A 13,761-nucleotide genomic window follows, 5' to 3' on the forward strand; every position below is an offset into this window, starting at 1 on the left:
AACTTGGGGGTACGTACAGAATCTTCTCTACTAAATTAAGAATAGACTGTTTCTGTTTATGTCCAGTTGGTCCTTATTTTAGAGCAGACATTTAATTCTAGAATAGATATTAATAGTAGGATGTGCTCCCGGGTTAAATGAATCATCTTGTGATAATGGAAAATAATCCTGAGCCCTGGCCGGTTTGCTCAGTGGTAGAGCGTTGGCCTGACATGTGGGAGGCTGGGTTCGATTCCCGACCAGGGCACACAGGAGAAGCACCCATCTGCTTCTCCACCCCTCCCCCTCTCCTTTCTCTGTTTCTCTCTTCCCCTCCCGCAGCCAAGGCTCCACTGGAACAAAGTTGTCCCGGGCGCTGAGGATGGCTATGTGGCCTCTGCCTCAGGCGCTAGAATGGCTCTGGTCGAAACAGAGCAAAGCCCCAGATGGGCAGATCATCGCCCCCGGTGGGCATGCTGGGTGGATCCCGGTCGGGCGCATGCGGGAGTCTGTCTGACTGCCTCCCTGTTTCCAACTTAAGAGAAATACAAAAAGGGGGGGGGATAATCCTGGTTCCTATAGAACCTTATCCATATAAATTTTTAACTTTTATTTGCCAATTTTACTTTTTTTTGTTTTTTGGTTTTTTATACAGAGACAGAGAGGGATAGATGGGGACAGACAGAGAGGAATAGAGATGAGAAGCATCAATTATCACGTTTTTTGTTGCGACAGCTTAGTTGTCCATTGAATGCTTTCTCACGTGCCTTGACAGGGGGCCTTCAGCAGACCGAGTAACCCCTTGCTCAAGCCAGTGAGCTTAGGTCCAAGCTGGTGATCTTTCCTCATACCAGATGAGCCCACGCTCAAGCTGGCGACCTCAGGGTTTTGAACCTGTGGTTCCGTATCCCAGTCCGAAGCTCTATCCACTGTGCCACCACCTGGTCAGGGTATTTGCTGATTTTATATAGAGAAGGGGAGAAAGCGAAACATTCACTTGCTTTTCCACTTCGTTATGCATTCATTGGTTGCTTTTTGTATATATGTCCTGACCAGGGATCGAACCTGCAACTTCGCTGATTGGGATGACACTTGAACCAACTGAGCTCTTTGGACAGGGCTCTAGTGTTGTTTTTAAGTTATTCCAGTATTTGGCCAATTTATCGTTTTTGGTATTATTATTTTTGGTGTTTTCTCCTCACCAGTGATTTGGGGGGGGGGTCAGTTAGTTACACCATTTACTTGTGTACTTATCGATTGCCTCTCGTACATGCCCTGGCCAGGAATCAATCCTTCATCTTCTGGCTGTCACTTTATCCATTGAATCACCCTACCAGGCTATTTTTGATGATTTTAGCATAATGGAAAGGAAACAAATGTTGATTTCATTTCTGACTCCTTACTGTATTTTATAAAAGGACTTTTGGTTTTGTTACTTTTTTAGGAGGCAAAAAGACTAATACCGTTGTTTGTTTTTTCTGGACACAGGTGTGTTATTTTTTGTTCGGGAAGTTTATAGGCCTTCAGAGGTTTTATTCAGTGTAGGGGTTATTTTCTTTAAATTTTTATTTATTTATTTTTACAGAGACAGAGTGAGTCAGAGAGAGGGATAGACAGGGACAGATAGACAGGAATGGAGAGAGATAAGAAGCATCAATCATTAGGTTTTCATTGCACGTTGCAACATCTTAGTTGTTCATTGATTGCTTTCTCATATGTGCCTTGGCCACGGGCCTTCAGCAGACCGAGTAACCCCTTGCTTTGAGCCAGCAACCTTGGGTCCAAGCTGGTGAGCTTTGCTCAAACCAGATGAGTCTGCACTCGAGTTGGCGACCTCGGGGTCTCGAACCTGGGTCCTTCCACATCCCAGTTCGATGCTCTATCCACTGCGCCACCTCCTGGGCAGACTGTAGGGGTTATTTTCAATCGTTTTTAGTGGGGAGAGGGAGATTATTCTATCACGGTTCAAGGGGGGAAAATTGCTCCCTTATTATTAAGTAATAAATGTTTTTTATTTTTAGATTGAAAGTATTCAACTCATGATGGATAGTGAAACAGGTCGATCCAAGGGATATGGCTTTATTACGGTAAACAGTTAACATTTATGACTCAATGTTTTTTATTTAAGTAGTAGAGGTAATTCCTAATTTTAATCAAGAAATTATAATCCTCTTCAGAGTTGTTTTTTTTTTTTGTTTTTTGTTTTTTGTTTTTTTTTTTTTTCCATTTTTCTGAAGCTGGAAACGGAGAGACAGTCAGACAGACTCCCGCATGCGCCCGACCGGGATCCACCCGGCACGCCCACCATGGGGCCACGCTCTGCCCACCAGGGGGCGTTGCTCTACCCATCCTGGGTGTCGCCATGTTGCGACCAGAGCCACTCTAGCGCCTGGGGCAGAGGCCAAGGAGCCATCCCCAGTGCCCGGGCCATCTTTGCTCCAATGGAGCCTTGGCTGCGGGAGGGGAAGAGAGACAGAGAGGAAAGCACAGCGGAGGGGTGGAGAAGCAAATGGGCGCTTCTCCTGTGTGCCCTGGCCGGGAATCGAACCCTGGTCCTCCGCACGCTAGGCCGATGCTCTACCGCTGAGCCAACCGGCCAGGGCCTCTTCAGAGTTTTTAAAATATTAAATGTGTAGTTATAGAGAATCTATTTTGTTGGTTATAACAGATTTTATCTATTTAATACGTGCTCATGAAAGGAGGAAGCTTATTTATGAAACTGGTAAACACACCAACCATTTTTTTTTTAACCAACCATTTTGTTTTTAGTAACAGTGTGGTTTATGTTTCTATCCCCAATAGAAAGTGATTTGTGGATTTTTAAAAGGGGGATTTTAAAATGTAACATACTAACATTACTGTGATTTAGTGATCTGTATACTAAGCTAGATATTATATGTATATATACACACACACAAATTTACATGGTGCTGTATGTGTAAACATTCTACTTATTTTTCTTTTATTCAGAAGAGGGGAGGCAGAGACAGATTCCCGCAGGCACCCCAATCAGGCTCCATCTGGCAAGCCTACTGGGGGGTGCTGCAACTGAGCTCTTATTAGTGCTTTAGGTGGAAGCCATGGAGCTATCCTCAGTGCCCAGGGCCAGCTCCTGCTAATCAAGCCATTGCTGCAGGAGATGGGTGGGGAGAGAGAGAAGTGAGAGGGGGAGGGGTGGAGAAGCAGGTGGGCACTTCTCTTGTGTGCTCTGATGGGAATTTAATCCAGGACATGGCAGGCCGATGTTCTACCACTGAGTGAACTGGCCAGTTCACAAACTACCTGTAATTGTTCCCATCTCAACAGAAAAAACTTTTAAATAACCTTCTGATAAAAGATTAAGCTTTAGAATTGATGGGAATATCTTTTTTTCTCCCATTAAATTAAAAACAAAAGGTGTGAATTTTGCTGTTTGTGTGTGGAAACACTTTACACGATTTCATTGGCAAGAAAGCATCTCCGAAAATTTGGATTAAAAATTACATCTAAGTGAACTTGAATTTTTTTCTGAATAGTTCACTGTTATGAAGGTATTAAAGATTATGCCAGCAGGTTAAGAAAGATTTTGACTTAAAAACTACTTTTCATGTTTTGTTAGTAAGATTCCTTATTTCCAGTGATAGTTGTCTTTACTTGTGAATACCTTGTCATTCTCAGTCATCATATCAATAATATGGTCTGATTACATTGTTTATCTTACAGCTTGATATTTGTTTTATCTTCCACCCAGTTGTAATTATTCAGTACACCAGACTTAATAAGTATGCATTTTCTTACTTTGGTTATATTTGTAAACTAATCTACTGGACTTTTTTATCCCTCAATTAGTTTTCTGATTCAGAATGTGCCAAGAAAGCTTTGGAACAACTTAATGGATTTGAGCTGGCAGGAAGGCCAATGAAAGTTGGTCATGTTACTGAACGTACAGATGCTTCCAGTGCTAGCTCATTTTTGGACAGTGATGAACTGGAAAGGACTGGAATTGACTTGGGAACAACTGGTCGTCTCCAATTAATGGCAAGACTTGCTGAGGGTGAGTTTTTCTTTTTTATTTTATTTTATTCATTTTTAGAGAGGAGAAGGAGAGACAGAAAGAGAGAAGGGGGAGGAGCTGGAAGCACCAACTCCCATATGTTCCTTGACCAGGCAAGCCCAGGGATTCGAACCGGCGACCTCAGCATTTCCAGGTCGACTCTTTATTCACTGCGCCACCACAGGTCAGGCGAGGGTTAGTTTTTCTTAGTGTCATGGACAATTTATAATGGATATGATAATTAGAAAGTTAACCCTGCAGACTAATAAATATAAAGTTATTTTGAAATCGATGTTACCCTTGGGCAGCCACATGTATGTAATTTTATAGGTGAAATTCCTACCCTTAAATTTGTAATGTAATTACTTTATGGTGGCATTTTTGAGTACCAGAGAATATATTACATGATTCCTTTTGCATTCTTTAAAAATGATATTCCCCACACTTTAGAATAAATTTAGTTTTAGCTTTTAACTATATGCTGCTTATAATTTCTTTTAGTGAAGTGACTATTAGTAGCAAGCACCCAGAAAACAGGTCTTTCCTGCTGTTAACATTTTGAGGACTTGAAGACCTATTCTTTTACAGGTACAGGTTTGCAGATCCCACCAGCAGCACAACAAGCTCTACAAATGAGTGGTTCTTTGGCATTTGGTGCTGTGGCAGGTAGGAATTGAATCTTTTCTAATTTGAAATCATTTTTTTTCACCTAATTCGAAAATTTGCCAAATTTTTGCACTGAAAAGGACTTACTGAGAATTCAATTCATCAAGTACTTATAGCCTATAAGTGTCGAATGTTTGTGTAAGAAAGTGGAGATAAAGACAGAACTATTTCCTAATCATAAGCTGTCAAGAATATTATTGTTGAAGCCTACACACCAATTTATGTTGTAATTGCTGTAAGTCATAATTTAAAAAATATATCATTTTTATTGAAGTCCAAAAAGATTGTTGTTTTAAAGAAAAAATGTTTCCTTATAATATTTAAGTTCAGAAAACTGCCAGAGATCTATAAATCAAGCTTGTTAGTGATATGAAGTATCAAGAGTATTTCTAAAATATTAAATAGGATATTACTACATTTTATAAGTGATAGAGCTAATAAGTTATTTAATTATGCTTGCACAAGCTTGTTAGCAGTGAAACTGAAACTTTAAGATATGGTTACAAAACTTAAGCATAACTTCTTAATATTATGTTAAGTGATATGTTAATTTTCTTGTTGAATGGCAGTTCAAATTGTTACAATAAAAATTTCTTTTCAAAAACAAAAGGTGCCCAGTAAATTACTTTTCTAAATCATATATATTATTTTGAGATGCTGAGTTTAGGGAAAGAAATTTATTAATAGGGCATTAAGGGAGGATAGCACTGGCCATTGATTGCTATTATGTAACAAGGGATTTGTTTTATAACACATGGTATTTCTATTCTATGGCTTAATTTAATTATATCAGTTTGTTTGTATAAACCTTGATATTATTAGCTCATGTCTACAAGCTAGGCTAGGATAACGTATAATTTTGAAATGTTGAAGACCTGCTTTTATGACCACATAAGAACCATTTGTATTTTGAACCCTGTATGACAGGAAGTACTTTTATCCCAAGAAAGTATGGCAGTTTCTGTTATGAATTAGTTACTGGATTTTTAAAATCTTACCTATGAAGTGAGACTCTGACAATATGTTAAAAATGAGATGAGCCTGACCAGGAGCTGGCACAGTGGATAGAGCGTCGGACTGGGATGTGGAGGACTCAGGTTCGAGACCCCGAGGTTGCCAGCTTGAGCGCGGGCTCATCTGGTTTGAGCAAAGCTCACCCGCTTGGACCCAAGGTCGCTGGCTCAAGCAAGGGGTTACTTGGTCTGCTGAAGGCCCATGGTCAAGGCACATATGAGAAAGCAATCAATGGACAACTAAGGTGTTGCAACGCTCAATGAAAACCTAATGATTGATGCTTCTCATCTCTCTCCATTCCTGTCTGTCCTTGTCTATCCTTCTCTCTGACTCACTCTCTGTAGAAAATAAATTAAAAAAAAATGAGATGAAAAAAAAAGAGATATGGCACCTAAAACCAATACTGGAATGTCAATTGTAACTTAAAAATAAAAAATGATTTTAAATTTATTTATTCATTTTAGAGAGGAAAGGGAGAGAGAGAGAGAGAGAGAGAAGGGGGGAGGAGCTGGAAGCATCAACTCCCATATGTGTCTTGACCAGGCAAGCCCAGGGTTTCGAACCGGCGACCTCAGCATTTCCAGGTCGACGCTTTATCCACTGCGCCACCACAGGTCAGGCTCTAAAAATTGATTTTTAAAAATTAGCTATAATGGGCCCTGGCCGGTTGGCCTGGCGTGTGGGGGACTCGGGTTCGATTCCCGCCCAGGGCACATAGGAGGTGCCCATTTGCTTATCCACCCCCCCTCCTTCCTCTCTCTTCCCCTCCCACAGCCAGGGCTCCATTGGAGCAAAGATGGCCCAGGCGCTGGGGATGGCTCCTTGGCCTCTGCCCCAGGCGCTGGAATGGCTCTGGTCGCCACAGAGCGATGCCCTGGAGGGGCAGAGCATCGCCCCCTGGTGGGCAGAGCGTTGCCCCTGGTGGGCGTGCCAGGTGGATCCCGGTCGGGCGCATGCGGGAGTCTATCTGACTGTCTCTCCCTGTTTCCAGCTTCAGAAAAAGAAAAAAAACAAAAACAAAAAAATTAGCTATAATGGTACTGAATGGACATCGATAAAAAGGTTCATGTTGTTGCTTCATTTTTCTTTTAAATTAGAAGTTTATCTAAAATGGAGAGCAGCATGTATATGTTGTTTTCATGTCTAGTTTTTAATTTTTATTTTTTTCTGAAGCTAGAAATGGGGATAGACAGATTCCCGCATGCACCCGACCGGGATCCACCCGGCACGCCCACCAGGGGGTGATGCTCTGCCACTCCCAGAGCCACTCTAGCGCCTGGGGCAGTGGCTCAAGGAGCCATCCCCAGCGCCTGGGCCATCTTTGCTCCAATGGAGCCTCCGCTGCGGTTGGGGAACAGAGAGACAGAGAGGAAAGAGAGGGGGAGGGGTGGAGAAGCAGATGGGCGCTTCTCCTGTATGCTCTGGCCGGGAAGCGAACCCGGGACTTCTGCACGCCAGGCCGACGCTCTACCACTGAGCCAGCCGGCTAGGGCTCCATGTCTAGTTTTATTTGTGTTTTATGTGTTGTTTGTGTGTGACAGAGAGAGAAGGACAAATAGGAAGGGAGCAAGAGAAGCATTAATTCTTCGTTGCGGCACCTTAGTTGTTCATTGATTGCTTTACCATATGTGCATTGACGGGGGGTGGGGTCCAGCAGACCATGTGATCCCTTGCTTGAGCCAATGACCTTGGGCTCAAGCTGGTGACCTCGAGTTTTTTCACCTGGGTCCTCCGCATCCTGGTGGCGTAGTACATAGCGCGTTTCTCGAGCCAGTGACCTTGGGTCTAAGCGGGTGAGCTTTGCTCAAACTAGATGAGCCCACGCTCAAGCTGGCGACCTCGGTGTCTCGAACCTGGGTCTTCAGTATCCCAGTCCCATGCTCTATCTACTGTGCTACTGCCTGGTCAGACAGTGTTTTCTTTTTTTTTTAGTGTTTTCATTTTTAATAAGATACCGAAAAGTTGGTGGGAGCTCCATTAGAATACCTGCCTTTAGTTTTCTGTGCTTCCTGTGAGACAGGGAGGGACAGATACGGAGAGCCAGACAGAACAGGAGACAGAAACATCATTTCATTTCTTCGTTGTGTTACCTTAGTTGACTGCTTTCTCCTATGTCCCTTGACCAGGGGTTTCCAGCCTAGCCAGTGACCCCTTGCTCAAACCAGAGACCCCAGGGACCATGGGGTCATGTCTATGATACCATGCTCTAGCCGGTGAGCCTCGATCAAGCTTGATGAGCTCAGGTGAATCAGTGACCTTGGGGTTTCGAACCTGGGGTCCTCTGCATTCCAGGCCAATGCTTTGTCCACTGCTTCATCGCTAGGACAGGCAAATTGAATGACTTTTTAAAAATATTTTATTTACTGATTTTTACAGAGTGGAGAGGGAACAAGAAATATCAACTTATGGTTGCTTAACTTTAGGTGTTTATTGATTGATTGTCATATGTGCTTTGACGAGCTCAACCCAGGGCTTTGAACCGACAATCTCAGCATAGCAGCCAGGATGATGCTTTATCCACTGTGCCACCACAGGCCAGACTCAAATTGAGTGATTTATTATTACTTCCTAAGATTTCTGACAAAACCGTTCCAAGTATTTTGGTTTTTTTGTTTGTCTGTTTATTTCTGAACTTGGAAACGGGGAGTCAGTCAGACAGACTCCCGTATACGCCTGACCGGGATCCACCCAGCATGCTCACCAGGGGGCGATGCTCTGCCCATCTGGGCGTCACCCTGCTGCAATCAGAGGCATTCTACCGCCAGAGGCAGAGGCCACAGAGACATCCTCAGCACCCGGGCCAACTTTGCTCCAATGGAGCCTTGGCTGCGGGAGGGAAAGAGAGAGACAGAGAGGAAGGAGGGGGGTGGGGTTGGAGAAGCAAATGGGCGCGTCTCCTATGTGCCCTGGCCGGGAATCGAACCTGGTTCCCCCGCTCGCCAGGCGGATGCTCTACCGCTGAGCCAACCGGCCAGGGCCTTCTCATTTTTTCAGGTCATTATTACAATAATTTAGAAAATGTTTGATTGTTTACCATAGTCTAGCTAATTCACTAAAGGCTGGTGAACAAGATTTGTTTTCTGTCTTTGGGGATTTGATGTAGTGACATACAATTGATTCTAAAGTTTCAGGTTATAATCTGGGTGGTGTGTCAAATATATTGATTTTGTTCACCTAATTGAAGATTTTTCAATGTTAAATCTTGTTACTACCCCTTAGTTGGTATTTCTCCTATGTTGCTTGATACTTGTGAACCACTACACCTCCTTTAGCCACTGCCCCTGTGTAGCTTATATTAAAGCTGGCTGACAGATCAACTAAAATATTAAAGGTCCACATGCGTTGCTGAAATTTAGTTATCTGTGTATTTCTTATATTCCCCTCTTTTAAGTGTTTGCTGACATTATTGAGTTTGTTTCTTTTACAGTTCACATAAATTATATTGCTACTGAGTTAATGAAGACTCAATTTATAAGTAAATATTTATATAACTGGGTATTTTTTCCCAGATAGTCATAATTAATAACCTTACACATTCTGTGTTGAAATTAAAAAATTGCTTGAGTTTTCAAAGCTGTTTATGGAAACCAAGGGTGGGTAATCATTATATCCACATGCTTTTATCCTGGAAGTTTAATAGGTCCTTTCTGAGATAGGGTCTATGTTTATGAAACCCATGCTTTATTTTCTAACGTCACAAATGAACTGAAAAATCATTGATTTTTATTTTTTCTGGAAGGAAAACATATTAAATGTTCATATCTTGTTTCTAAGTGTCAAGGATTCTTGGTTATACTTGAAAACACTTTAAAACAAGTCCTTGGCAACCTCCAAATTATTCTTGTTGACCTTGAAAACCCTTTGGCCATAATCTTTGGATCAGAAGGGAATATAAAAGGTCACATTCATTTTTGAAATTTGATAAAGATTTATATATTCTTAACATAGCATGGATTTCTGATCTCTATACATTTTTTCCCATTTTAGGAAAAAACAAATTGTGTTATTATTTAAAGTTTATTGACAATGTTCCTATGGTCATATCTTCAAGTGCCTTCAGTTATACACCAGTTACATTTCTTCAACTCCTTGAGATGCCAAATTTGAGCACCTAGGACCCAGGTATAATTATATCCCAGTACAACTTGGGCTGCAGAGATGCCTTTTCATTTTTGCCCATGTTTTAATATCATTTTCATGTAATCAGCTAGAAACAAAAATGGTAATAAAGTGTAAGTTAAATCACATGTTAATGAAAATTGGGTATTAAATCTAAACAATTTCTATATTGTATATTTCTGTAACTTTTGAACTTCAAAATAGCTTATCAACATTGGCATTTTCTTTACCATTATTGACTTGCTGCGGTTTTCCTTGCTAGCAGCTTTCTCTTACTTAACTTGTCTTTCAGTGTAGAGGTGTTAATGATTACATTAGAAAATACTTTGGTATAAATCCCCATTCTTTTTATTTTGTATACTTGCCTCTTTACATTGTCAGACTAGACCTTGAAACCAGACCCAAAGAAAATTTATCTTCTGGGTTGGACTTAATTCTTTTTAATATTAAAAGCACTTTTAAAAAGCCAAATACATGTAGTTAGAATGGAGTATTTTACACCTGTTAATACTCCTAGTGAATTGGTAGATGAGTGAAGGTGTTTACATCTGTTTGATGTGTACTATTGTAGAGATATTTTTAAAAATAAACTTTAATGTTAAAATGCTTATTTAACTGATAGAACAATAAGTAGAATATCCCAAGTACTTGGAATTGAATTCTCAAGATCAGGGTTTTCATGTTATTTTATGACCGGTGTGCTTCCCTTTCCCCATTTCCCATTATTCCCATGTGCAGAGCAGTGTAGTAGAATGCATTTGAGATGTGGAAGAGTACTTACTAGGAATAGGAAGATAGGCATAAGTTAGGATAGGAGGAAAGAAAAAGGCCCCAAAGCCTTGCCAATGAGGAATGGGGAAGGAGGTTTGGCTGCCAGGTTTTACTATAAGTTCATTTTCATAAACCCTGCTACAGTAGTCCTCTTTTATTAATGCTTTCCTGACATTTACCCTGTTAGTTGAGGCTCTTCATTGTTCCTGCACTGAGCTGTAGAATTCTCTTTTGTTATAGATTTGCAAACAAGACTTTCCCAACAGACTGAAGGTGAGTTGAGCTTTTTATTTGTTTTTTAAATGTCAATATAGCTAGCAAGATATTGTGTTTTATATTTATCATATTTATTATTGTATTTTGGACCAATTTTTGGCATAATGACAGTGATGTGTGTGTTTGCATATATGTATGCATACACATGTACACACATACCACATACACAGTAAGCTATCTGCTAATGTATGTATGTTTCAGAAGGCCTAATCCAAATTATTACAATTGCATGGATTAAAAAAATGAAAGTCTGTACTTATTTTGCTTTATCTTGCTTAGAATCATTTTCAACCTTTTATGCTTATTTTTATGTAATGGTTGTTAGTAAGTTTTGCATAGAAGTCAGAAAATAAAACTTATTTAGACAGATAAATATTTCAGAACATAGAGCCTATGAACTTAATATAATAATAGGAAAAACTGGCTCTAATTCCATTTATTTGTATATACAGTATCAAGCAAGGAGAAAATTACCCAGAATAAAATTGCATGCAGATTTCAGATACTGAAATGATTTATAAAGGAGGCTATTTTTCCTTTTTTTTAATTACTGTTTAAATATCTGCCATTTGATAGAGCCACTTGATATTGAGCAAATTGAGTATCCATCTTTTATAGTGTATTCTTAAATGATTCTATGAGAAAAGTCTACCATGTTTCTTGATGGGTAGGAATTAGATGTATATATAGTGTTTGCAGCAATTGGGACAATTGTATTCAATCCTTTTTTTCCTAACATTTTAAAAATTTGAATTAGTAGATTTTTCTAATAAATTAATTTTTCTGCTGAATTCATTGTATTCGTTGTTCATTTAGGTTGTACTGAATATTTTTCATACATCTTTTAGATATTTTTCAATGTTCAATTGTATAGGTAATTTGAGATAGCGGAAAAATACAGTTCTCAATTAGTTTGTACTGACCTAGTTTTTTCCAAGCATACTTCCATTTGTTTATAAGGTATACAATGGGCTTAATTTTTTAGTTATAATATAAGCATGGTTGCATCTTTCTTTAACTTTATTTGACATCTGTTATCCAGCATTTTAATTTTAATATAATGCTTTATGAGGGAAAACTACTTAATGAAGTAAACAAATGAGCAAAGAGCACTTGTAATTCTATCAGGATCTTTTTTTATGATATATTATATGCACAGCCATAATTTTTATTCAGTGGAATATTTCTGATACTTTTTCAGGTGAACGTTTATTATAATTTCTAATGCACTGTTTTATCCTTAGCATTGTGTGTTGTTATGTATTGGAATGAAATTTGGTCAAATGTTATGACTACGGTGAGTTGTGTAACAGCTACTGGTAATGTTTTGTAAACCAAAAAAACAATGAATCATCTTACTTGGAGAATGCTGTCACTTCAAACTTAAAACCAATCTGGGTTTTTTAATGTTAAGCCTAAATATTAGTGTCAAGCAGTTTTTAAATTTTATTATATATAGTGTCTGTTATGGTCTATGTATTATTTCTAGTGTTTATTTTGCTAAACCAGACCTAATCATTTTAAAAATACTGATTTGATTTTTTTTTTCAGGATTTATAATTCTAGGATATTAAATCTTAAATGCTTTGTTGGTTTTACGTACTTTAAGAAGGTTTTGTTTTTTGGGTTTTTTTTTGTATTTTTCTGAAGCTGGAAACGGGGAGAGACAGTCAGACAGACTCCTGCATGCTCCCGACTGGGATCCACCTGGCACGCCCACCAGGGGCCATGCTTTGCCCCTCCGGGGCGTCGCTCTGCCCCGACAGGAGCCATCCCCAGACCAGCGCCCGGGCCATCTTTGCTCCAATGTAGCAGTGGCTGCAGGAGGGGAAGAGAGAGACAGAGAGGAAGGAGGGGGGGGGGGTGGAGAAGCAAATGGGTGCTTCTCCTCTGTGTCCCGGCTGGGAATCAAACCCGGGTGCCCTGCACGCCAGGCTGACGCTCTACCGCTGAGCCAACCGGCCAGGGCCTTTAAGAAGTTTTTATCAATTTTTTGGAAGGGAGACAGAAACATTGATTTGTTGTTCCATTTATCAGGCTATCATTGGTTGATTCTTGTACGTGCCCTGACCAGGGATTGAATACACAACCTTGGCATGTTGGAATGATGCTCTAATCAACTGAGTTTCCCGGCCAGGATCAGTCTTACTTTATAATTTTCAATTGATTGGGTGTTGGGGGAAGGAAGGGAGAGAGAAGCAACAACTTATTCTAGTTAGTTTTTCCATTTAGCTGTGCGCTTGCTGATGACTCTCATATATGTCCTGACCTGGGGTCGAATCTGCCTCCAGGTGAAAATTCTGTCCACTGACCCACCCCATGAGGGCCGGTCCTTCCTTATTTTTAAAACTTAATTTTTTAATATTGTTTGTATAGTTTCAAAAAATGTGTAACTGTGTTCATGGACTAAAATCTAAGAATTACAATAGGTATAGATTTGTTATATAAAGGATTGCATTTTTATTTTTTGCTTCTCAGGATATAAACACTAGCAGTCCTGTATTTTATCCTTTTCTGGATTGATTTGTATTGATATTTGTATAGTTGAATTTTCATAACATGTGTTTGTTTCCTTGTAAAAAAAATAAAATACCAACTTTCGAGATCAGCCATTACAGATATTACCTCAGTTTTCTGGCACCTGAGGTTATGGCAAATGGGGTACTGTTACATACCCCATTATAAATAAAGGTAAATTACTGAAGTGTAGCTGGCCTATTTTAGTTTCAATACTTAGGGTTTAGTAGGTTTTTTGATTTGTTCTATTCTGTTTCATTTTACATGAAACTAATTTCTCTTCCTTTTCTTTTTTAGCTTCAGCTTTAGCTGCAGCTGCTACTGTTCAACCTCTTGCAACACAGTGTTTTCAACTTTCTAACATGTTTAATCCTCAAACGTAAGTA

The 13,761-nt window shown here is 39.8% G+C and overlaps 1 protein-coding gene across 10 annotated transcripts in view; it reads left to right on the forward strand.

Moving 5' to 3' along the window:
- Positions 1-13,761, forward strand: part of RBM39 (RNA binding motif protein 39) — a 37,304-nt gene that overhangs the window by 20,188 nt on the left and 3,355 nt on the right. For 8 of the 10 annotated variants that reach the window (XM_066237353.1, XM_066237362.1, XM_066237358.1 and 5 more), the window contains 5 exons: positions 2,001-2,066; positions 3,808-4,012; positions 4,601-4,678; positions 10,805-10,855; positions 13,673-13,754. In XM_066237353.1, the coding sequence (XP_066093450.1) occupies positions 2,001-2,066; positions 3,808-4,012; positions 4,601-4,678; positions 10,805-10,855; positions 13,673-13,754 (482 nt within the window). The remainder of the gene's footprint in view (positions 1-2,000; positions 2,067-3,807; positions 4,013-4,600; positions 4,679-10,804; positions 10,856-13,672; positions 13,755-13,761) is intronic. The other 2 variants (XM_066237355.1, XM_066237360.1) reach the window with 1 other exon arrangement.

This window comes from Saccopteryx bilineata, chromosome 6 (assembly GCF_036850765.1).
Source record: "Saccopteryx bilineata isolate mSacBil1 chromosome 6, mSacBil1_pri_phased_curated, whole genome shotgun sequence".
NCBI lineage: Eukaryota > Metazoa > Chordata > Mammalia > Chiroptera > Emballonuridae > Saccopteryx > Saccopteryx bilineata.